Here is a 22154-nt window from a genome sequence, read left to right on the forward strand (position 1 = left end):
GCCCTATTCGGTGGCGCAGAGCAAAGCGACACCTCGGAGGGTCCAATGGACCGGCCGATGCTCTCTCGATGGCATCGTGACGGTGAAGAGAAGATATCTGTCAGTTCGGACGGGGTACTTGTACACAGGACAGTCAAATCCTCCGTACGGCCCGTAGTCGCCGCTCCGGTTCTTCTTGAGCAGCTTGGTCGTTGCAGTGACGTACAGCACAGGCAGCGGGGCAAACAATTTCTTTGGCTCCGACTCGACTAACGTCGCGTTCGCTTTATGCCATGCCGCTCCTTCCAGGAAGAGCCCATGCACGAGCACTCCTTCTTTCGGCGGCTGGCGAATCTGCTCGAGCTTTTCGTACTCTGTCACTTCGGTGTGGTACACGACGTCGTCGAGGGCCCACTTGTCCGCGATGTGATGCCTGGCCACCTCTTGCCGCATGGCCGTGAGAAATCCCTGCGGATTGTAAAATCCTGGTAGCCAGAAGCAGTACGGCTTTGCCCGCTCGAGCCATCCTTCAAGCTGCTTGTGACGCTCCAGCAGCCCCGTGAACCACAGCCCAAGCGTCGGCGCGAACCAAGACAGCTCTTCCGCGCCTCGATACAGCCACAGCCGCGGCACTTTCGCGTCGAAGATCGCATGGATGGACATGGCAATGTCGGGTGTGACTACGAGCTCGCCCTTGATTGCGGCTTGTGTTTCATGAAGGACGCGCCGGACGATGGTGAGCACGGCTTGGAGTTGCTGTAGTTCTTGCCACAAAAACACATTCAGAGGAACGTGGAGCCCGCCGAGTTTGGTCGAGATGAGTTCCAAGGTCGGTTCGTCGAGGAACTCTTTGGGCAATTTGGCGAGAAGCTCTTCGCATTTGTCCAGCACGACAGCTTCACGGGTCGCGCCGCCCCGCACGGACGACTGCGCCTTGGGTTGGGTTTCGCTCAAGGTCGTGAGCAACGCGCCGACTTCTTTCACACGGAACGTGAGGTCGGCATTTGGGTGGAGGCCAAAGATCTCGGGTGAGTCCACTTTTGGAAACGACCCGACGATCTTGTGCAGCTCGTCCATGTCGGTGCCGTCAGGGATGCCATAAACAAAGTCCTGGGGCAGTCGACCGACCAGCGCCTCTGGGTTGAATGTAAAACTCGGTGCGAGGGTGCCTGAACTTAGCCATTCTTCGCAGTACGCTTTGAAAAGCCGCCGGTCGAGTTCGTCCGTGATCCGACCGCCGTAATGCACCTCGGCAATCATGTACTGCAGCGTCGGCCAGCTGAGCGCCCCCGCGTACAGGTGCCTTTCCAGGAATACCATCGACGCCGTCAAATCGGACGCGTTGAACTCGTACGGGATCGAAAAGCCCAACGGACCAAACTTGCGCCGTTCCTGAACGATTGAATGCAAAAACGATAAAGCGTACAGCAATCGCCGCCACTGCACCGTTTCGATGCGCTCCAACTTGTCCTGGTCCACGAGTACCGTGAAGCTGCGCAGCATGCCCGCACGCAGCCCCGCCGGCGGCTCGTTTGTGACTTTGATGCTGCGATGGAGCAACGCGATCGAGAACGATGGGTGCGGCTCGGACGTGAGAAAGAGACGAAAGTCGGGCGACGACGACGACGTCGCTTTTGTCAGGATCTCGGGCAAACTCTCCATGAAATCGAGGCCCAAGTGGCAATTCTGCAGCAAGAGCCATGTCCCGTTGAGCATCGCTGCTGCCATCGCTTTGGCCGCCACGACATCCTGACCTTCGCCCATGGAAATGCACTGAATGTTGACGCGTTTTTTCCGCGCCAGTACCTCAATCGACTCGGTCGGATCCGCGCCGAGACTGAGCAAGTAGATCACAGGCGTCTCATGCGTCATTTCGCTCCAAATGTTGTCCGCCGTGTCGGTCACGGGCTCGATGTACCGCAGGCCCAAGCACGGCAATCGGCCCGCTTTCGTGTCGACGGTGTCAACCAACTTGATAAAGTCCTGCGCCGCCAACAACGTGCGGTCGTCTCGAAGGCACCGCACGAGAAGGAGGCGGAGAAAGTGCGTCTTGGCATTCGCAGCGTCCGGGTGAAACAGCAAGGACTCGTAATCTGGAACAGGCAACTTCTCCGGCTCGTTGTCCTCGTACCAACGCCGCCACGGGGCTTCGTTTCGTTCGATGTCCGCGACGAGGTTCCGAAACTCAGGTTTCTCTTGGCTGAGCTGCTGGACGTTCGACCACGCGGCAGCGCTGAGCCACGCAAACGGCTTGGGCTTGTCCGACGCACTGGTTTGTTGTCGAGCCGCGCCAGCTTTCAAAAAGAGCGCTATGTCGCCCGCATCCAGTGTGTCAGCAGTCACGAGGATCTTGAGTGCCATCACCATCACAAACGCGAGCTTGTCCTTCTCGTACAGCCCACGGTTCGTCGCGCGGTACACGAGGTACGTCATCGAGTCCAAGATGTTGTGCACGCGCTTGGACGACAGGTTCGCGCGGTCGGCAACGTCCATCGCTTTCTTGAACAGCAGGAGGAACTGATCCAACGACGACTGGTACATGCAGTTGACGAGCGAAAAGTCGACAAGCGAAAAGTAGAGTACCGACCCGCGGGTCGCCACGGGTCGATACTGCTCCCTTTTTTCGTCGATGCCGAGCTTCATGTCTGCGGCGGCCATGAGTTTGTCATTCACTTCTGTCGCTTTGGCTTTTGTGGACGCGAGGACGCCGATCAGGTCGAGGTCGTCGAGGAGGTTCCCGGCGTTGGACGCGAGTCGCTCCAGCAACAGTGCATCGAGGCCCAACAGCGCCTTCGTGTTCATGTTGACGTCGAATTGGACGCGAATGAGCTGCTCCTCGAGTGACTTTTGCTCCTTTTGAATGACTTTGGCCAAGAGCTGATCCTCGAGGCCTTCTTGGGTTACTGTAAAGTCCACGAGCATCGTTTTCGCTTGCACTTCGGGTGCAAAGTGCGGATTCGGCAGCCTCGTCGTCATGTACAACATGAATTGGTCGTTGTACTCGCACAATTTGTCCCCGAGCATCATGTACTTGGACTTGGCTTTCACGACGATGTTTTTCTCCAGGATGGCGTTCATCGACGGATCGAGCTCCTGTTCGACGCCGTCCAGCACCAGCGCTTTCCCTTCGCTGATGCAAAACTCGAGCTGGTCGCGGAGTTTCGGGTGGTTCATCGACAGGACGCCAGTCGACGGCATGCGGGCTGCTTCTCGCGACAGAATCCACGCCAGACCTTGTCCTTGGGGATCGATCAAGAGCGGGTACTTGGAGCTCATCGTGACCAAGATCCCGTTTTGAATCGACAACGGATCGGACGGAAGGCCTTCCAAGTTCCAATCCGCCACCGTCCCGACGTCCACCATGAACGTTGTGAGTGCCAAGTCGTGTGTCACGGGTACTTGGCGGTCCCGCAAGTCTTTGGCAAACTTGAGTTTGCACAAAATGTCGCGGTATTCCTTGTTGAACGGGCCACAATAGCTGACAAACTCGCACGCGACGGCGCAATCGCCGACGAGTCGGAGCTTCCGGTCCGCGAACCGATTGCTCTCTTCTGTCCACCGCTTCTTTTCGCCTGCCAAGCCTTGGATCAACGCGGTCGCTTGCTCCATTTTTTTCCGTGTGGAGCTCGCATTCTCTTCGACACGGGCTTTCTCGGCCATCTGAAGCTCAAAGTCTCGTTGCAAGTTGTCCAGGATGGTCTGGCACACTGCTAGCTTGTCTTCGGCGGCGCGGAGACCACCTTGCGCGGCTTCGAGGCGACCTTCCGCAACACGGAGGGTCTCCAATTTTGGCTTGACTACCTTGGAAGCGTGATGGTACTTGGTCATGGCGATCACCCACGTGCACAAGCCTTCGGCCGCTTTGGACGCGTTCTTGGCCACGACCGGACTGAATCCTTCGAGTTCCAAGTACGGCATGAGGAGCTCGATCGTTTCGTCGTTGATATGATCCTTTTCAAACTTGGAAAAGTGAAACACGTGCTGGAGGAACCGCGTATCGCTCAACATGCCCTGCTTGGCCATCCCGTACGAATCGAGAAGAAAGTCCATCGCTTTTTTGTTGATGGTGACCTGCGACTTCTCAACCTTTCCGACGGGGTACATTTGCAGGATCGAAACGCAGTCAAAGATGAGTTTGATGATGTCGCCGGGTTTCGCGAGCTTCTTGAGCTCGTTCAGGTCGTTCGGTTTAATTCCGGACACTGCCCGCTCGGCCTCGTCCAGGAACGGCTGGGCTTTGGCCAAGTCCTCTTCAGCGTCTTCCTTTTCGCGGCGAATGAGCGCCGCGTCGACTTCGCACCGCTCTTTGATCTTGGTCACAACGTCGTTTTCCTTTTTGGCTTCCATCGATTTCACCTGGAGATTCTCGAGCATCGTGTTGGCGGCAGCTTCCGCGACAATCAGCTTCTGCTCTTCCCCCTTTAGCAAACCCTTCATCTTTTCAACGTCCGCCGCGCCCTGGACGAGCTTTTGCAGCCCCGTGTTGATGCTGCTTTCACTGCGGTGGATCTCGTTTAGCTTTGTCTTGTACACAGTCTTGTACAGCCCCAAGTAGGACAGAAACGACTTGGGCGTTTGGTACACGTGCCGCCTCCGCTTCTCAAAGTACTCGCCGCACACATCGACCACCGTGTCGTGGATCAAGCCCATGTGGACGACGAGCTGTTCCTTGACCTGTGATGCACACTCGAGCGGAAAGTCGTCCATGAAGCCTTTGCTCACCGCGACGAGGGCATCTTGCGGCCAGCTCAAGTACCAATCCAAAGTGCACCCGGACACGAGGGCCGGGAACTTGCGGCATCTTTCGGCGAAGCGACGGTCCACGGGCGACATGGACAAGACAACGTGGAGGTTAGCCTTGACGCGGGCGAGGAAGAACTTGACGAGGTTCTCGAACGAGTCCACTTCGGTGGGACGGGCCTTGAGCATGGCAGCGCGGAGGTCAGATACGATGAAGTTGAGCTCGTCTTTTGGAAACAGGTTGGGCACTTCGCCCGTCGACAGAACGCCGTTGAGGACTTCGAGGAAGGAATCGTCCTTGATTTCGTTATCCGTGCAGAGAAACACAACGCCCTTGTTGAGTTGCCCCGCCAGTTTGAACAGCGTGCGCCAGTCGTCGAGGAACGATGCCGTGTTGTAGGCTTTCGTGGGGGTGATTTGGACAAGCTGCATGCGCCCGAGCACGGCCGCGAGCTTTGTCAGACTTTGCTTTCCCGACCCGCCGACCCCAACAAGCATCATGTGGCTCCGTGGCATCCCTAGCGCCCTAACGATGCGAAGGACATGGAAAAGCGCGTCGTCGAAAAGAATCAAGTTGACCTTGCGGCTCGGGTTGTCCCGGTTGTAGAGCTCCACCAAGTGCTCGACGCGCGCGCGAACAACGGAGATCGATGCGGCGCACTCGTACACCTTGGGCGCTTCTTCGATGAGGACACCGTCTTCGTCGCGCTTGTCATCTCGCAAAAAGTCGACAAACCACCCCGACGCGATGTCAATCAAGTACGGCTGCGACCCATCGCGTTGCCCAGTCACTAAGCTGTTGGTCCCTCCATTCTTGCCTTCCTTGACGGGCTGCGGCGCAACGGGCTTCAGGAGCAAGTTGTCCATTGTTGTGTGGAGCTCGTCTTTTAAGCGAGTCTTGTCGTCCAGCGTGGTGAGGCGGTCGGCAAAGAGTCTCTCGCATTCGTGGCGCCAGAGCCTGACCAGGCCGCGATCGATTTGCACGCCGTCGAACCCACGCAGGATGCCCTGAAAGATGCGTCCGAGGTCCCGCATCGTAAACATATAGTGAAACTTTTGCGGCGTCGGCAGCATCGCCTTTCGCAAAAACGCCCAAACGTGCAGCGTCGCCGACGTGAGTTTGCCCGCGAGGTCGGCGACGGACTTGTCGACTTTTGGAAACCCCGCGCGCCACTTGAGGATCTGGCCGTAAATCGAATCCACGACGTCCATCGTGGGCACGACAACGTTCCAGGCAAAGAATTGGCGCTTGAGGCGGTTCGGGACATCCTGTTTACCGTCTTTCGCGTGCTGCATCGCTGCCACATACTGAACGTCTTCGATGACCTTTAGGTCGCCGCGCTTGTCCTTGTCGAGAAAGCAGAGCCCGTTCGTCTCAATGAGCTGCCGAGCAACTTCCAACGTCGGCTGGTCGCCCCACGTGTTGCACGCAGGCATGCTCAGGTCGTCCAGGAACAGCGTCATCTTCTTTCCGTGCGGCGGGCCAAAGTTCTTGCCACCGCGCTTGTCTAATTCGGCTTCGACCATGAGCTGGAATCCGCCGGGGGAGCTCACGCTCGAAAAGATTAACTTGCGCATCACCATGTCGTCACTTCGGCCTTTGTCACAAAAGAGCTGCACGATCGACGACTTTCCCGTCCCAGTGCCGCCCACAAGCAGCACTGGTCGGTGTGCTACGACGTGTTGAATGAGGTACACGCTTCGCGTCGTTTCGACCGTGGGAATCGTGACGCTGGTTACGTCCACGTCCGCCATGCCTACGGGAGGCTCCCATGTGTCCAAGCTCCACCGCTCCCAATCCATCGACACCGGGTTGACCACGTAGTCGAACACCGTCGTCTTGGCTTGCTTTGGAATGAAATTCGCCGACACATTGGCCAGGTACTCGTTGAACTTGATGCGGTCGTCGGCTTCGTACAGGCCGCCGACTGCCCACGCCAGTGAAAACACAAACGCGCGTTCGAGCTCGGCCGCCATGTCGGTCTCACTCAGCTCGGCCGTTGCCAGGACACTCGAGAGCAGCGTCAAGCACGACTCGATCATCCCGCATCGCGGGAACGACACCACGGCGCGGCACTGCCTCAACAAAAACTTGAACAGGCCGTCGTGGACGTAGGTTGCAAACAGCGCTCGAAGGATGTCGCGCTGGCTGGTCGATGCGCTTGCGTCGGTCGTCGGCCGTGTGAGGAGCCATGCGTCGATGAGCGGCTGGATACCCAAGTCCGGCTCGCTCACGTAGATGATGCCGGCGCGGGACACCGTGGCCGGGGACGCATTGCGCAAATCTTCGACTTCGAACATGAGCTTGCAGTTGTCCGTCATGGGAATGCGGTCGCCGTTGGCGAGCGTCAGCAACTTGTTATCGTCCAAGACCGTGTTCAGGTTCTCAATCCAAATGGCGTCGACAGGGCCGTCGCACACAACCCACGACATGTCGCGCCGGCTCCTGTCGTTGTACTTGGACCACATGGACGCAAACACGCCGTCGAGCCATTCGCCCGACTGCTTGTCAGTCTCGCCAAACATTTCTTCCGGTCGAATCGCTTTCGGATTCATGCGGATTTGGCGGTGCGGGATGTTCTTGGCTGTTGTCAGAGCAACTTGCAGAGTCCGAAACATCTCGGACTTGCCCGTGCCGGCGGGGCCCACGACCATGATCCCGTGTCGAACGAGAAGGGTCTCGTATAGCTGAACTATCTTCATCGTGAACGACGGCGTCGGCACTTTTTGATGGGTGGTGAGGACATCTTGGATCTGGTGGAGCATGGGGCTGGCTACGCTTGCGCTCGTTTCGACGGATGGAAAGATGTCGTGCAATAGCGACAGGAACAGCGGTGTGTCCTGCGCGACGAGCTTGGACAAGTTCATGTCGCGCAGCGTCCGCATGAGCAACAGGTCTTCCGGGGCGTCCAAGTGGTTCCGCTTCGTCTCGCCGGCCGTCCGGAGCACCGACAAGATGTTGCGCAAGCCAAAGTCGTAATGGTTTTGCTTGGACAGTTGCTCCTCGCACAGTGAGTACAGCGTCTTGAACTTGCGCGCGAGGTCGGCAAACTGGTCGTACCCGACAGAGCACAACTTGACTTTGACAATGATTTCGCGGTCTGGCACCATCATTGCAACGCCGCGAAAGAGCGCTTTCAGGTTCTCTGGCAGCTCCTGACGGCCTTGGTACCCCGGGTTCATCGTGATAAAGTACCCGACGTCCATGTTGAGGCGGATGGGGGCCGCATCGCCCGGAAACAAAAAGTGGGTGCCCTGCACGCGCTTGGCGTTCGTGATCGCGAGCACTTGCTGCGCGACGACACTCAGCACGGGGAGCTCGATGCGGTTGAATTCGTCAAAGCAGCCCCAGAACCCGGCTTGACACAGCCCCTTGAAGATCTTGGCCATGTCGAGAAAGCGCTGCTGGTCGGTGCAGTTGGTCACGACGACATACAGCCCCAGCGCTCGCCCGAGGTCCTTTACGGTCTCTGTCTTCCCCGTCCCGGCGGGGCCCGTGGGCGACCCTCCGAGGTACATTCCGAGAGCTTGGGACAGCGTCACATACGCCCGATCGGTCAGAGGCGTGATGACCAACCGCTCTTTGCACCCGAGGTACTCGTACGCGTACTTGAATTCGACGTCGCAGATTTGAATGACGCAAGTTTCGGGCCCGAGCCGGTCTTGGGCCGGCGCTGGCCGCCAGTACACGCGAGCTTGTTTGAGCCATTCAAAGTCGGTGGCGTCGGTGATTTTCCGGTCCTTGTGCAGCCGGACAAGGTCAGCAAAGCAGTCGCGTTGATGCACTTGGATTGTGATCAGGGTCTCCACTTTGACGCGTTGGAGTTTGGTGCCGAGGTTGGTGAGGCACCACGAGCTCAGTTCCGAGAGAAGTTGGGCTTGCTTCTTGCTGGTTTCTGTCATGATGCCTTTGGACGTTTTGCACTTTTGGAGCGCTTCCTGACTTTGCGCCGTCCACTGGAGCTGGATGCCTAAGAGGGCAAACTGACCGCAGCTTTTCAGGACAAACTCGCGCAGCGAGAGGGTCATGGAGTCGGTGACACATTCACGGGCCAGGACCTTGAGCGTTGTGAACATCTCATGCTCGAGCGCCGTGAGCCAGTCCTCGATGTTGCCGTCCGCTACGACTGCATTCTTGAGGGCTATACTTTCTTCGTCCGACCCGACAGAACTCTTGAGCACGACGATGCGCCGCTTGTCGACGGGATCGTGCACGACATGGTCGACCGAATCGAACATCTTTTCGTAATACGGCTGGACGGCCATGGGGTCCGATCCTTTGGACAGGACTTGGAGCAAAAACGGGTTCGAGACAAAGTAGAAGCGGGGAAACTTGTTCCGTTTTTGCTCGAGGTAGCCCTCGAGGGACTTTTGGCATTTTTCAAGCTCACCGTACAAGATGGGCAGCGTCGACTTCAGCATTTCATTTGAACAGCAGATGACGACGACCCCCGTCTCGCTCGCTTTCGCCATCAGCTTGATCCAGTCCTTGTCGATCTTGGCAAATTTCTTCGCCTCGAGCGGCATTTGCTTGGCAATGTCGCCGCCCGTGAACACCGACTCGAGAGACATCCACAGCGTTTGCACCTTGATCCACAGCTCAAGGACGTCGGACGTGTCGCAGAGCTGCGTCAGCTTGGCCTGGACACTGTCTTTGAACGGCACGACGTGGCGCAGTCCAAGCATGCCCTGGAGCTGCAGCTGAGCGTCTTCGAGCGCTTCAATGACGCCGCCGTATCCTTTGAGCACGGGAATCGTTCGCGACTTCCACTCGCCAAACTCAAACACGGCAGTCGTCCACGCATCCTTGATGTCTTTGAGTTTCGTTTCGATTTGCAGCTGCTTGTGCGCGCTGTCGCAAATGGCCTCGATGTCGTCTTTGTGGCCAAGGAGCTTGGCATCCAGCAAATCTTTCAACTTGAACGCTTCCGACTCGACAGGCAGCGGAACCGACGCGAGCTTGACGACGTCTTGCCAATGGCGCAGCTTGATGCAATCCGCACTCAGGTCCCGGACGAGCGGCAGCATGTCGACCATGTCACTGATATCCTTACGCAGCAGCCGATATGCTTCCCACTCACAGAGCTTTTTCGGCATACGCTTGCACCGCTCATCGAACACGTGCAAACTTGTTGTCATGTCGTCTAGCATCGACGGTACAACGTTCCAGTAGATTCCGCGGTACCCTTCCATCGTTTGCACGACGTCCATGTACAGCCCGTAGAGCTGATCGAGTAATGCCAGTTCCTTCCGCGTCTTTGTGAGCTCGGGGTACTCGGTGGGGCGCATTCCAAACAACTCTTCGCCAGCCGCGTACACTTCGAGCTTCCGATCGCGCAACGCGAGGCTGTCCTTGAACCGGGCGAGGCGCTCCACGGCTTCAGTCGGCTTGATCCCGGACACCATGGGACCGTTCACGGTGTAATCGGTGCGGAACTGCAGCACGTCTGCCTGGAAGTCCTTGACATCTTTCATGAGCTGCTTCTTGAACTTGCCCTGGACGTCGCTCAGATTGTCCGTCACTTCTTCCGCGTACTCGACGAGCTTCCGCCACGTCGATCGAATCACGCTTTTCTGGTCCATCTCTTCCTTGTTCATGTACCCGCCCGGCAAGAAGTGCTCGAGCATCTCGTACATATCCAAGATTGGGTTGATTTCCATTTCGATTGACGACTCGCGCTCGCGCACCTCCTTGAGGACCATCATGACGTACCTAGGCAAGGCCTCAGTCGACACGTCGTGGCGGTGAAAACTCGGACAACGTACCGAAGCGAATCCAGCGACTCGACGTCTCGATTGAGCTTGGTGTTGGTGACACGCATGTACTCCATGAGGTTGGTCAGCGCAAGCCGCGCCTGTTGGTGCACGCGGTCGGAATACTGGACCTTCCACTGACGGCACTCGTTTCGGAGCTGCAGCTTCAGGTTCTTTGTGTTGAGCGAGAGCGCCGCGATGTTGTGGACCGGTGCGATGCTGTTGATCTCGGCCTCGACCACCATAAAGTTCTTGAGTTCGTTCTCAAAGTCCTGGATCGTCGGGCTCCGCTTGATGAATTGATTGTACCGAAACTCCATGTCTTCCTTCCACAGCCAGTCGTACTTTTTGAACGCACCGAGGTAGTCGTGCACTTGGTTCTTGGTCCCATGGAGCGCGCCCGTCAAAAGCAGTGCGACCTTGATGATCTCCGTGTCGCATCCCAAATGGTCGAAGAACGTCACGCGGCTCGACTCTGGAAACACATCCTGCTGACCCCACGTGAACAGGGTCTTGGAACATTTGAGAACGGCAACGGCACTGCGGTTGATGGCGCGCTGGATATCGTCCAGGCTCGGGCTGAGCCGCACGGACGGCACACTCAATTGCACGTCGACTTCAAAGAACGGACGCTCCAAAAACAAAAACCCCGTGCCTGCTTTCGAGCATACCTACATACGACAAGGATGACGCATTTGAACCATCATCCCATCGGTGCTATACGTACGCGTTTCTTGATGGCGTTCAGGGACGTTTTTGTGCAGTTGACGAGGGCGCGGTACATGAGTGTCTTGTAATGGTTTCGAAACGCGAGTTGGCTGTCGGCTTCGCTGGCGAGTTTGCCTGCACCGCCCTTGGCCGCCAACGGATTCGCGCCTCCCGTCGCCACCACGTCGACAATGTCCAAGCTAAAGTCGCTGATCAGCCGGAGCACGTCATCGACGGCGTTTTCGACTTCAGTGTTCTTGGCCGCGAGGAGCGACGTGACCGCCATCACATTCTTCTCCTGGGCCCGCACGAAATCGTCGAGGGCAAACGATTGATCTGTTGGAAGGCTCACGAGCACGGCTTTCGACACGACCTACACGATCGTTGACTATTCGAACGACGGGAAAGCAGCCAACCTTTAAGTTTTTTTCCACGCGGTTTTCAATGATGTCGTTGACGCTATTGATCAGCTCTTCGAGACGTTGGAGACCCAAGTGGACTTGCATCTTGTACGCGTCAATGTTCATGCTAGTCCACGTGAGGGTGACCATGCCAGGTCGAATTTTGGCTTGGAGGTCGTCCAAATGCGGCTTGAGGAGCGTCGCTGTAATCGGAATGATTTTCGAAGTCACGCGATCGTACTCCCGCAGCGTGTACGTGAGGTCGTTAAAGTACATTTTGAATTTGTCTTCTTGGAGCATGACCATTTTGGCATTGTCCGGCACTTCAATCCCCATGCGGTCCAAACACTTGGCCTCGCGAATGAGCTGGAGAATCTCCTTGTCGAAATTCACATACAGCTTGTCTGTTTGGGGATGTCGGATGATGAGGGTCGCATGCAGCCCGCCCTTGGACGTCTCGATGGACCGGCACCACGCTTCGTACCACAAGTACTCGAACGCGACAAGTGTTCGTGCAACTTTATTGTACCTACATCCGCCGCAAAGCGATCGATTGTGAGCCATGCATTCATTCCGCGTCATGACAGGCGTACGTTTTGATCACTTTCTTCGAGTCTTTCGTCGCCAGGACACTCGGATTGCTCTCAAACTTGCGCATGGGTTCTTCGATCCGGCGAAGCAAGTGGCGCGACCACAAGATATTGCCTGCGACGGGCGGCAAGTTGCGTGCTATGGGCGGGTCGTGGCGGTATTTTTCGTATATTTCCTGCACCGTCGTCAAGTCGAGGCCGTAGTTGTGGAAAATCACAGTAAACTTGGAGTCGAGGTCGTTGCGGAGGTTCTCGCGCTGGAGGATGGTCTGGAATTGCTTGAGCAAGTTGAGCGACTGCTCGATGCTCGTGATGCTCTCGAACGACTGATTGATAAAGTGCTGAAACGATAGCTCCAAGTCGCTGATGCGGACGTTGAATTCGACGTAGTCACGGTCAAATTTGTTGTTGTGGAAGTCCAATAGATCATGCTTGTTTGCCTGGAACTCTACGATGATTGTCTGGAAGGTCTGGATGAGGCCGTGCATGCCTTCCAGAGAATGGTCGGCCAGAGACTGAAATTGGTGGATCGTGCTGAACATGTCGATGAGGCGGATCACTCGGCGGCAAAACAGGTCGAACTTGCCGAAAATTTGGGTTTCACTAAAGTCAAACTGCTTCCCCTTTGGCATCGTCAGGAGCTTGTCCTTTGTGAGACGGTACTGCTCTTGGTACGCCTCGTTCAGTCGCAAGCATGTCTCGAGGCTTTCGAGCAGCGTTTCCGGGTTCTGCTTCCAGATGTACTCGGGCGGATTTGAACCGTTGATGCTGGCCTTGCACAGTGCGATCATTTGGTTTGTGACCTTCATGAAGAGCTTCGTCATGCGCTCTGTCGTGTTGTAGTACCGCGCGATGGTATGGATCATCTTGACCGCATTCATAAGCGCAGGCAGCGCGTCGATGACGGTGGCAGGTGTCCCAATGTACAGTGGCTCGATAAATTTTTCCAGCGTCGCGAGATACTTCACGTTGTCTTTCGCTTCGTTCGTCGCTTCCGTGATGTTGATGTCGATTTGCTTCCACTGGCGCAGGAGCGCAAACACGCTCTGCTTGTCCAACCCGACGTCGTGCTGTTTGGTCACGATCGTGAGTGCTCCGATCACCATCTTGCACTCCTTCGTCTTGAGTTGCTCTGTGATGCCGGTGAGCCGTTGGAGCCGACCTTTCCAGTACTCCAACTCGGTGTCAGGGCCCGACTCGCTCGACTCCCACCTCGTTTGGTCACTGTCGTCCAAGTACGCTTCCGTCTGTCGACACCAGTCTTGGACCAAGTCGACAAAGTGCGCAACAGCAGCTTCGTCGCTGGCGTAGCGATTCAAATTGCGCGAGTCGGACGCATCGTATCGCTTGTCTGGCTTGCGGAGTTCGAGGCCAGCGCTCATTGTCTTGAGGCTGCCCTGGATGTCTGTTAGGAATGACTTCATCCCGTGGAGGAACTCGTGCTTGCATTCCGCGTCGGCTTGGCCCCATTCGCAATCGTCCCGCACGTTCAAGAGAGGAAGATAGAGCTGGGAAAACAGGGTCTCCATCGTTACGAGCACAGATTTGTCAAGGACTCCAAACTCGAGCAAACCGTCGTTCGCAACTGCAGGATTGATTGTCACGAGGGCCGACTGGTCTTCGACGGCTTCTGGTTGCCGGGAATGCCGCGTGCGGACGATGGGCGCATGTGGTGGTTTGACTTTCTTTAAGAAGTACACAGCTCGCGCAAGAAGAGGCTCGCCACGGCCATCTGTGATAAACAATTCGGGGATGGGAGGCGCGTCGTGGTCGTCGCGACCGCCTCCAGCAACAGAAGGTGTCGCATGCGATCGGGGAGCGACGTGTGGAATGCCCTCAGAGGTGTCAGATGTAGTTTCCACAAAGTTCAAGGGCAATCGACCGTCCGGGTCCGTCACCCGCGGCTGATAGTAGAAAAAGATGCGCGTGGGGCCAGCGGGATGGAAGAACCCCGACAGAGCGTCCATAATGTCGTTGGTCTTCATGAGTTCCTCCACCTGGCCCTCGTCACGGAAACCCAGGCCAATCTGAATCTTTTGAATGATCCATCGATGCCGCGCCTGGAACGCCATGAGGTGCGGCGACGATGCTATCACAAACCGGCCCGCCAGATGCTATTCTTCCGCGGTTTTGTGTGTCCCTTCAAACTTCAAATCACAGCACCTCCTATTTACGTGTTTGAAACGTCAAGAAATAAAAAATATATGTATATTCAGCAAAATTTAAATATTTTTGGATTGGGAAAAATACAGGCAAGTCGAATTATTTTAATGAATATACTATTACGTGTGCAATGGATATGAAACTGAAACCGTGAATAGTGTGAAAACTTCTGCAAGGACCTGCTCATGCGCAACGCGATTGCGAGGCGATGCATTAAGTGTAGCCCTCCTCCTTCGTCGCGTCATTGCAGCGACTGACAGCAGTGCCAAGGTGGAGAAGGGTGTGGAGTGAGTTGTAATTTGCTCGAAGGGAGGTTAAAGAATCGTGTGGAGGGGGGGTCGACTTGGACTGTCGTCATGTAAGATTGACTCAATTAAACAAGTTGGGCATCGTGGTATTTACAACTGCCCAGTACGTTGGCAATGAAACGCGGGTCTCAGGGGCTTCTTTTCCAAACAACGACGAGAGTTGTCGCGCGAGCAATTCGGAATTGTGCCGAACGTTGGAACGTTGGGCGATCTCCCCAACTACACGCGCATGAGCACGCACCAATAGATGCAAGAACCGCATTGTCGCACGACTTCACACAGAGGAATGCACCTGTGAGATTGAAGCTGAAGTCTTGGTCATAAATGAGGAACTGGACGACATGATACAGCTGTGTTGGCTCGATGCCATGCGAGTCGTGCACGCATCGGGTAAACATGTTCTTGAATTCGGTCATGCTCACACATCCGTCCATATCCTCGTCAACTTCCCAAATCATGTGCTCTACTTCCGCCTACACCACGGTCTCGAACCCGTCAGCTCACTTGCCATGTTCATCCGCCTGGTAGTTCAGCTCGCACCTTGGACAACGGCAAGTTCATTTCTTTGAGAGCCTGCGACAAGTCATTGCCCGTAATTGGGCCATCGGCCTTGGCAGCTTCGACATCGCGTGTCACCGCGAGAATCTCCCGTCGCAGGGCATCTAACTGCTCGGTTTCGCCCTCGCCGAGGATTTCGATGATTTCGTATGCATCGTTCGCAAACTCCCCCCATGCGGGTGGCACGGGCGTGGCGTCGTTTGCAGCATGCGACGCCATAGCTTGTGTTTTTACTTGGAGCTCGCGCTCGAGCCGCCGTAGTTTCGATCGCGCGGCGTAGCCACGAAGGAATCGAAACACTCGATTCAAGTCGGTGTCGATCAAGGCCGATACGAGCGACGGAGTCACCGACGACGTGTCCTCGTTCGTCTTTGGATTGTCGCCTGCCCCACGCATGGATGGCGGACGAATGTAAGTGTGAATGTAACTGATTGCGGTTTCGTCGGAATACATCACGAGCCGTATTCGGGTCGATTCTGAGTGTGGCTATCTTTAGGCGGATGCAGCTCTCTATTCCGAGCGTCCACTTTTCGCTTGATTGTCGCGCGCTTGGCCCGTGCCTCCCGTCGTGTTGACCGCGACCATACCACCAGCACCATGGGCTGCGTCGCGTCCTCTGTGGAACCTGCAGGAATATCCGTCGAAACGCACAAGTTTGTCAACGCCAATAAAGCTGGGACGCTGGCCAACTCGGCGCGCGTCAGGTTGAAGACGAAAGGGGACGATGTGATCACTGAGTCTCGCCAGCTCGGCACAGTCTTCTTTGGATTGAATGTGCCGTTCAAGGAGATCGATGTGCGGTCGACGCTTGGTGCTGGCAACTTTGGCGTTGTGTACGAGGCGTACTGCAAAGGCAAACGAGTGGCCGTGAAGAAGATTTACCTCCGCGACACGAGCGAGAAATCGATCGAACTCGTCGACTTTGCGCAAGAAGTGGACATCCTGTCGCAGCTTATCCACCCCAACATTGTGCACTTCCTCGGGGCTGTGCAGGAACACCCCAACTATTGCTTAATCACGGAGCTCTGTGAAGGCTCGGTACGAATTTATCCCGAAATTATCGCGAGGCTCATCGTCGTGGGCGTTGTTGTCATATTGGAAGGTTTTGGATCTGCTCAAGCTGGTGGAATCCAAGAAAGCTCGCGCGACGTGGGGGCTCACTCTCGACATTGCCAACGACTGCGCTTCTGCATGCAACTACCTCCATTCCCTCAACCCCATTATCCTGCATCGAGATATCAAGGTGTGTTTGCATCAACGTCGTTGGTATATTTGCTTAGTGGCATCACAAATTAGGCGGAAAACCTGCTCATCACGGAATTATTTCGCTGCAAACTGTCCGACTTCGGCCTGTCCAGGTCGCTAGAGAAAGACGCGATTGCCAATACAGTGTGTGGGACTCCCCGATGGGTGGCCCCCGAAGTCTACCGCGGCGACGTGTACTCGGAGAAAATCGACATCTACTCCTACGGCATAGTGTTGTGGTACTTACTTGAGGAAGCTGACAATTATTCATCATGCTTGCCCAGGGAGCTCTTTTGCTTCAAGAAACCGTACTTGGACCAAGATCCCATCAATCTGCCCTACATGGTGGTGCACAAGAACCTGCGTCCGCCGTTGTGTGCCCACATCCCCACAGTGCTGCACGACCTGATGAAGGCATGCTGGCACCCCGATCCGTCTCAACGTCCTTCCTTCCACGCCATCCGGGGCCTCTTGGACGCCGCGCGAAAAGAGGTCATCCTGAACTTGAGTATCGACACCACCGTGTCGTATGACGAAGCAGTTGCCCAATTCAACAGGAAAAGCTCGACAGGAATGCGGGTCGGGTTTGGCCTCAAGTCTGGGCTGCTATAATAATATATTTACCTGCCTCTGCCACAGGCTGTGCGCTGGCTTGTCATTCTGGTGTTGGCACAGCGCCAGGTTTCCAGGTCACTCGCTGGGAGTGCCCCCCCATCATGCGTTCTCTCGAGATTTCGGCCATACGATTGGTCAGACAAAAATTCGAATATCCAATCAAAATTGCCCAGTCGAGTTTTGAGCAAGGCCATTGGCCACTTCAATGTGACTGGTACATTCTGTTTATGTCGCGTCACAACGTTGCAAGTTGAAGGCTTTCGGACAGCGAAAGATGTGGGCAAAGCACATTGTTGAACGAGCATGGAGCTACTCCAGAGATTCCGCCACGCCATATTGTCGAGAACGACCAAACCCACACGCAGATCCTTCGATGCCCCGAAACCCAAGACATGGGACTACTACGTCCTCTTGGCCATCCTGGTCTTGCCAGTTCGGTAACGTTAACGCCCGACGTGTAAGCGCACACTCATGTCTCGATTTCGTAGATGCATCGTGTACTTGGCGCCAGTCGCGCTCTTGGCTCTTACGGCGGACCAGTGGCAGTGCCTTGGGCCATCAAAAGTGAGCCCGTGGGTGGCGTTGCCATTGATCTTGTATTGCACGACCGAGGTTGTGTTTTCTCTATACCATCACCACTGGAAGATGTCGTTGGCCGCAACCCAGTCAAATCCTCCACAAGTGCGGAAGAATTTTGCAACTCATGCACAGCCATCGGTGGGGCTTCTCGAGCGTTGTATGGCAGACATTCCAGACGTGAAAGCGTTTGTGGAGGAGGTACACATGCGGTTCTTTAAGTGGGTGTCTTGAACTCATTCCTGGTGGCTAGTGGTTTTACGGCACGCCATTTGAACAGCTGACAAGACATGACCTCCGACGGTGGCTTGCGTACGTGTTGTACTCGCACGACGTCTCGTCCGATTGCGTAGAGTACAACTGGGCAGATATTGACACAATGGTTGACCAACTCTACGCGCAAGCGGGAGTTCGAGAACGTCCCAAGTCGCTGGACACTGCAGCTAGAAACCCGTGCATTCGCCACACCATCGATGCATTTGAGTGCATGGAGCGCCCGCTGATTGCATACGTCGTTACAATGGGTACGAGTCGCGCATCTCGTGCACACGCGTCACATGCATTTGAATTATGCACATGTTGGGCAGGCATGGACGTGCTGGCGGGATTGATCCTGTCCCAGCTCGGCTTTCAACGGCACGTGGTGGGAAGGGGCTGCACCTACTGGCATCGCACGGCTATCCTCACCCCAGCCGTGCCTCAAGAACCTGTGGTGTTTGTCCACGGCATTGGATCTGGTACTTCATGAAAGATTTCGTCGGTTGGAGCGTGACCAAAAGTGCAGGGCTGCTCATGTATGTTCCGATGCTACTGCAACTGGCAGCGGAGTGCTCGACACGGCAGCTCTTTTTGTTTGAGCTGCGATATGTCTCGATGCAGCTGGAAGCAACCGTCCCGTCGCAGGACGATACCCTCGGGGCGATTTCACACATGCTGCGAGCCCACCGAGTTGAGTCGGCTCACTGGATGGGCCATTCCCTCGGGACAGTCGTGTGCAGCTGGGTGTGCAAAGAGGCGCCCCAGAGGGTCTCCCAAGTCACGTTGATTGACCCGGTGGTGTTTTTGCTCTGTCGACGGGATGTGGCATACAACTTTTTGTACCGCGAGCCTGCCACGGGGCTCCAAGTTATCATGTGGTACTTTGTGGTACCAAACACTTCGAGTGATAGCGCATCTGAACGTTATGTGTAGTCGCAAGAATTGCACATTGCGCACGCCATTCGCCGCCACTTTTGGTGGTACAACAATATATTGTTTCCCGAAGAATTGCCCCGCCATCGTGAGACGCATGCGGTGGCTGCGTCCATCTTCCTGTCGAGCTCAGACCAAATCACGGACGCTCCAACTGTCCACGCACTGCTCCAGCGCGGTGTCCAGCTCGCTGACGGACGCGATGCACCGATTCAAGTGACGCTGTGGTCGGGCCTTACGCATGGCGAAATGCTCCTTCGACCTCACTACTACTCGATGGCGCTGGCGTCTGTGAGATCGTAGTGGGGGATGTTTTCAACGCTTGTGCGACCAACTCAATTTCAAGTCAATGCAACACACTGGGTTTATGCTACACACGGTGGTCATCTCCACTACAGTGAACATCACGCTGAAGCCCCTTGACTGGGCTGCATGGCCAGCAAGAGCTGACCTGCCGTGCATGCACATGAGCAGCGCAGCAACGTTCGAACGAATATTGTACCTCCGGTTTCCCTGAATAAATGGCAAGAAATTGCTGGGGAAATTTCACGTTGCATCGAAATCTGATTGGTGCGTTGATTAGTGAAATCGCAGGTGAGTGGACAACGCGATGGCGACCAAGGAGGCGGAATGGAGCGACGACGAAGGCGACGAGTCGACGTTCATGTGGCTGGAAGGCGACTCGTTGGCACCGCCGTGCCAGTCCGAGTACGATGTTGTGCATGAGATTCTCAAGCTGGCCAATGTCACTGCGAACGACGTACGCTGTACCGACAGTGGATTGGTTGTCTACAGGAACTCATGGGACGCTGGCACTGTCGTGTAGGTCGTGTTCGACTTGGGATGCGGCGACGGACGCATCTGCATTGCGGCGGCCCGAAAGTACGGCGCGTCGGCGGTTGGGATTGAGATCGAAGAGCATTTGATCGCCAAGTTCCAGGGCAAGATCGATCGGTACAACCTGCATGACCGAGTCCGTGTACTTCACGGCGACCTCCTCGACGCCGACTTGTCCAGTGCCACCGTCATCGTTACGTACTTGCTCCCCGAAGCGTTGGCCCAACTCACACATACATTCGAAGCAGCTCTCGCGCGGGGGTGCCGCATCGTGAGCAATTCGTGGCACCTTTCAGGGTTTGTCCACTGCGACAAGAAGGATGTTGGACCGTTCGACAACGTGCCATTGTATTTGTACCATAAGAAGTAGTTTCACAGGGTATTTGGTATGTTCTCTAGCTTAAACGTGCGCATCGTTGTGGCCATCATGCTTGGGCAGGTTTTGATGTGAAAAGGTTGGTGGGAGGCGCGACAGGTATCGCAGAAGCGTCGACCACTCGCTCCTGCAGCCGTCGTGCGGCAGCGGCCACTAGCGCCATCGACTTGGCGAACTCGTCGTGGCGTTTTCCAAGATGGCGCTTGTAAAATGCATCGGCAGCCTCGTACCGATACGATTCCATGTAGGCATGCATGGCCTGCCTGTACACAAAGTCTGGCACGGCATCTTCGGTTAACGTATCCTTCACCGCAGTATCACCGGTATTGCTTGATCCGACGTCATCGGCGATGTCATCATCGTCGCCGAGAATGGTCTCGACGAGCGCTGTCGTATCGTAGTAGGCGCCAACTCGAGTAAACATGGCCAAGATCAAGTCGATCGTGGACCAAGTGACTTCGATGTCGTGTGTCAGGGCTGTTTGAAGTAGCACGTTGACGCTGTCGACCTGTCCCCGCACAACATACTCGCGCAGCGCCACGTGCAGCACATATGCATTGAGCTCAAGCGTATATGGACTGCTCGACTTGACGTGCGCGAGGAAGAGCGGTGCCGACAACGACGGCACCACGAGCGGAAGGTAGAACTCGCGCAGGACATGCGACCGCATGCGAATTTTGTTCCGAACCATCGTGTCGACGATTTCACTTACCATCGCCAGGCATGCGGCTTGCGACAGCACTGGATCCGAAGTTGTCCCCTGCGCATGGGAGCGCAACAGCGCCTTTGGTGCCATTCCAAGCCGACACAACGGCTTCAATACAACTTCGCACAGCCGGGACGCATCCTCAGCAGAGTATCGTGGCAAGTGCGGCACCCATAGGCGGAACATTTGGACAGACAACTCGTGACGCCGCGCGTGCATGGGGGCCGACAAGGCGCGGAAGAGCGTCTTGGCGTTCGGGAGCATTGTCGGTGTGTGCTTGGCTAGCATGGCTGTCAGCGCCAGGATGTCCTCGGACGGGTGGTTATAGTGGATGCTTGCTTTGGTCAGCTCAAACCATGCATGGGGTGGCATGATGTAGCCGTCTTCGGCAGCCAGACGAGCGATGGCAAGTGCATTCTGGAGGGGTGCTGGTTTGTATCGAGGCAGGTCGGAGTAGCCCTTGCCCGGAATAAGCACTATCGAGTTGGCCCACATCGCGTCAAAGTAGTGTCTGCATTGCAAGTACATGGCGCCATGGCGGCGTGATTCTTGGACGATCATGAGCGCCAGGTCGCCTCGTCGCAGTGCCTTGGCCGCAAAGATGGCCGAATGGACGAGGTCCATGCGATCATAGCGCCACATGGACGCACCATACTCTGCCAAGAGAACTTTGAACCGCGTAAGAACATCTTCGAATTGACACAAGTGGTTCATGGCCTGCAAGTACTTCCCCCACGTAATGTCGTTGATGGGGTCATTCTTCACGATCAAGTCGCCCACAGCCTTCACAACTTGTTCGTACTCCTTCTTTCTGAAATGTTCCATGATCGATGGTGTTTCCTCATTCACCAGGACTCGATCGGATTCAAATTTGGCTGGTGGCTTCGGCGTGGCTTGAGGACTTAGCGTTGTTTCTTTGGGGGCGTGGCGTTGCAACGAAACAGGGTTGAACACCAATTCGCTGTAGTGAGCGATGCAGACGGATGGTTGTGCAGAGCGGCTCCAAGTCGGTTGCGTCGCAAGGCGATTTGCTCTCCGAAGGAGCTGGCGCGGCATCATGATGGCGTCCGTGGTGCCGCCAGTCCTTGCTTTTCGTACCACGGAATCGCCTTCGATTATCCGGATGAAAATACCCCAATTTGGCACATATTGAAACTCTCGCACCATGTATTGGAAACTTGACGCAATCTGAACCCCTTTTGAGCCATCCTTTGAGCGACCATTTATTCGCTTCCTCCCAAGCATCAACATGTCGTGGTTCGGTTTGGGTGGCAGCAGCACTCCGAAGGAAGAACCGGTGCCGACATACTCGGACTCGTCGTTCACGACGCTGGATGAACAACCCAGCTCCCAGTACACCCCGGCCGTGTCGAGCAGCGGTGGCACCAGTGTGAACGACATCATCAT

At 55.8% G+C, this 22154-nt stretch overlaps 6 protein-coding genes across 7 annotated transcripts; 3 read left to right on the top strand and 3 right to left on the bottom strand.

The window, feature by feature from the left end:
* Positions 1-3: 3 nt before the first annotated feature.
* Positions 4-14307, bottom strand: H310_06073 (hypothetical protein; the record flags this gene model as incomplete). Its single annotated transcript, XM_008870986.1, has 5 exons — positions 12176-14307; positions 11598-12111; positions 11201-11554; positions 10486-11144; positions 4-10432 (listed from the first exon to the last, which is right to left on the bottom strand). The coding sequence occupies exons 1-5, from the start codon at positions 14242-14244 to the stop codon at positions 4-6; spliced, it is 14025 nt and encodes a 4674-aa protein (XP_008869208.1). The 5' UTR covers positions 14245-14307.
* Positions 14308-14612: 305 nt separating this feature from the next.
* H310_06074 lies at positions 14613-15617 on the bottom strand. 2 transcript variants are annotated; one of them, XM_008870988.1, is made up of 3 exons: positions 15184-15617; positions 14936-15116; positions 14613-14862 (listed from the first exon to the last, which is right to left on the bottom strand). In XM_008870988.1, exons 1-3 carry the CDS (start codon positions 15595-15597, stop codon positions 14705-14707), a joined length of 753 nt encoding a protein of 250 aa, XP_008869210.1. In that variant the 5' UTR covers positions 15598-15617; the 3' UTR covers positions 14613-14704. The 2 variants fall into 2 exon arrangements, with proteins under 2 accessions (XP_008869210.1, XP_008869209.1); XM_008870987.1 differs by having other exon boundaries at positions 14613-15116.
* A 105-nt stretch (positions 15618-15722) lies between these two features.
* H310_06075 (TKL protein kinase) lies at positions 15723-17098 on the top strand. The gene is made up of 4 exons (XM_008870989.1): positions 15723-16239; positions 16304-16444; positions 16498-16685; positions 16731-17098. Exons 1-4 carry the CDS (start codon positions 15799-15801, stop codon positions 17056-17058), a joined length of 1098 nt encoding a protein of 365 aa, XP_008869211.1. The 5' UTR covers positions 15723-15798; the 3' UTR covers positions 17059-17098.
* A 266-nt stretch (positions 17099-17364) lies between these two features.
* On the top strand, positions 17365-19197 carry H310_06076 (hypothetical protein; the record flags this gene model as incomplete). The annotated part of the gene is made up of 6 exons (XM_008870990.1): positions 17365-17498; positions 17550-17838; positions 17891-18161; positions 18225-18374; positions 18422-18783; positions 18829-19197. The coding sequence occupies 6 exons, from the start codon at positions 17365-17367 to the stop codon at positions 19129-19131; spliced, it is 1509 nt and encodes a 502-aa protein (XP_008869212.1). The 3' UTR covers positions 19132-19197.
* Positions 19198-19429: 232 nt separating this feature from the next.
* H310_06077 (hypothetical protein) lies at positions 19430-20236 on the top strand. The gene is made up of 2 exons (XM_008870991.1): positions 19430-19588; positions 19655-20236. The coding sequence occupies exons 1-2, from the start codon at positions 19439-19441 to the stop codon at positions 20033-20035; spliced, it is 531 nt and encodes a 176-aa protein (XP_008869213.1). The 5' UTR covers positions 19430-19438; the 3' UTR covers positions 20036-20236.
* On the bottom strand, positions 19993-21850 carry H310_06078 (hypothetical protein). Its single transcript, XM_008870992.1, has one exon. The coding sequence runs from the start codon at positions 21804-21806 to the stop codon at positions 20091-20093; it is 1716 nt and encodes a 571-aa protein (XP_008869214.1). The 5' UTR covers positions 21807-21850; the 3' UTR covers positions 19993-20090.
* Positions 21851-22154: the final 304 nt, after the last annotated feature.

The sequence above is a fragment of the Aphanomyces invadans genome (genome assembly GCF_000520115.1).
Source record: "Aphanomyces invadans strain NJM9701 unplaced genomic scaffold supercont1.10, whole genome shotgun sequence".
In the NCBI taxonomy this organism is placed as follows: Eukaryota; Oomycota; class Saprolegniomycetes; order Saprolegniales; family Verrucalvaceae; genus Aphanomyces; species Aphanomyces invadans.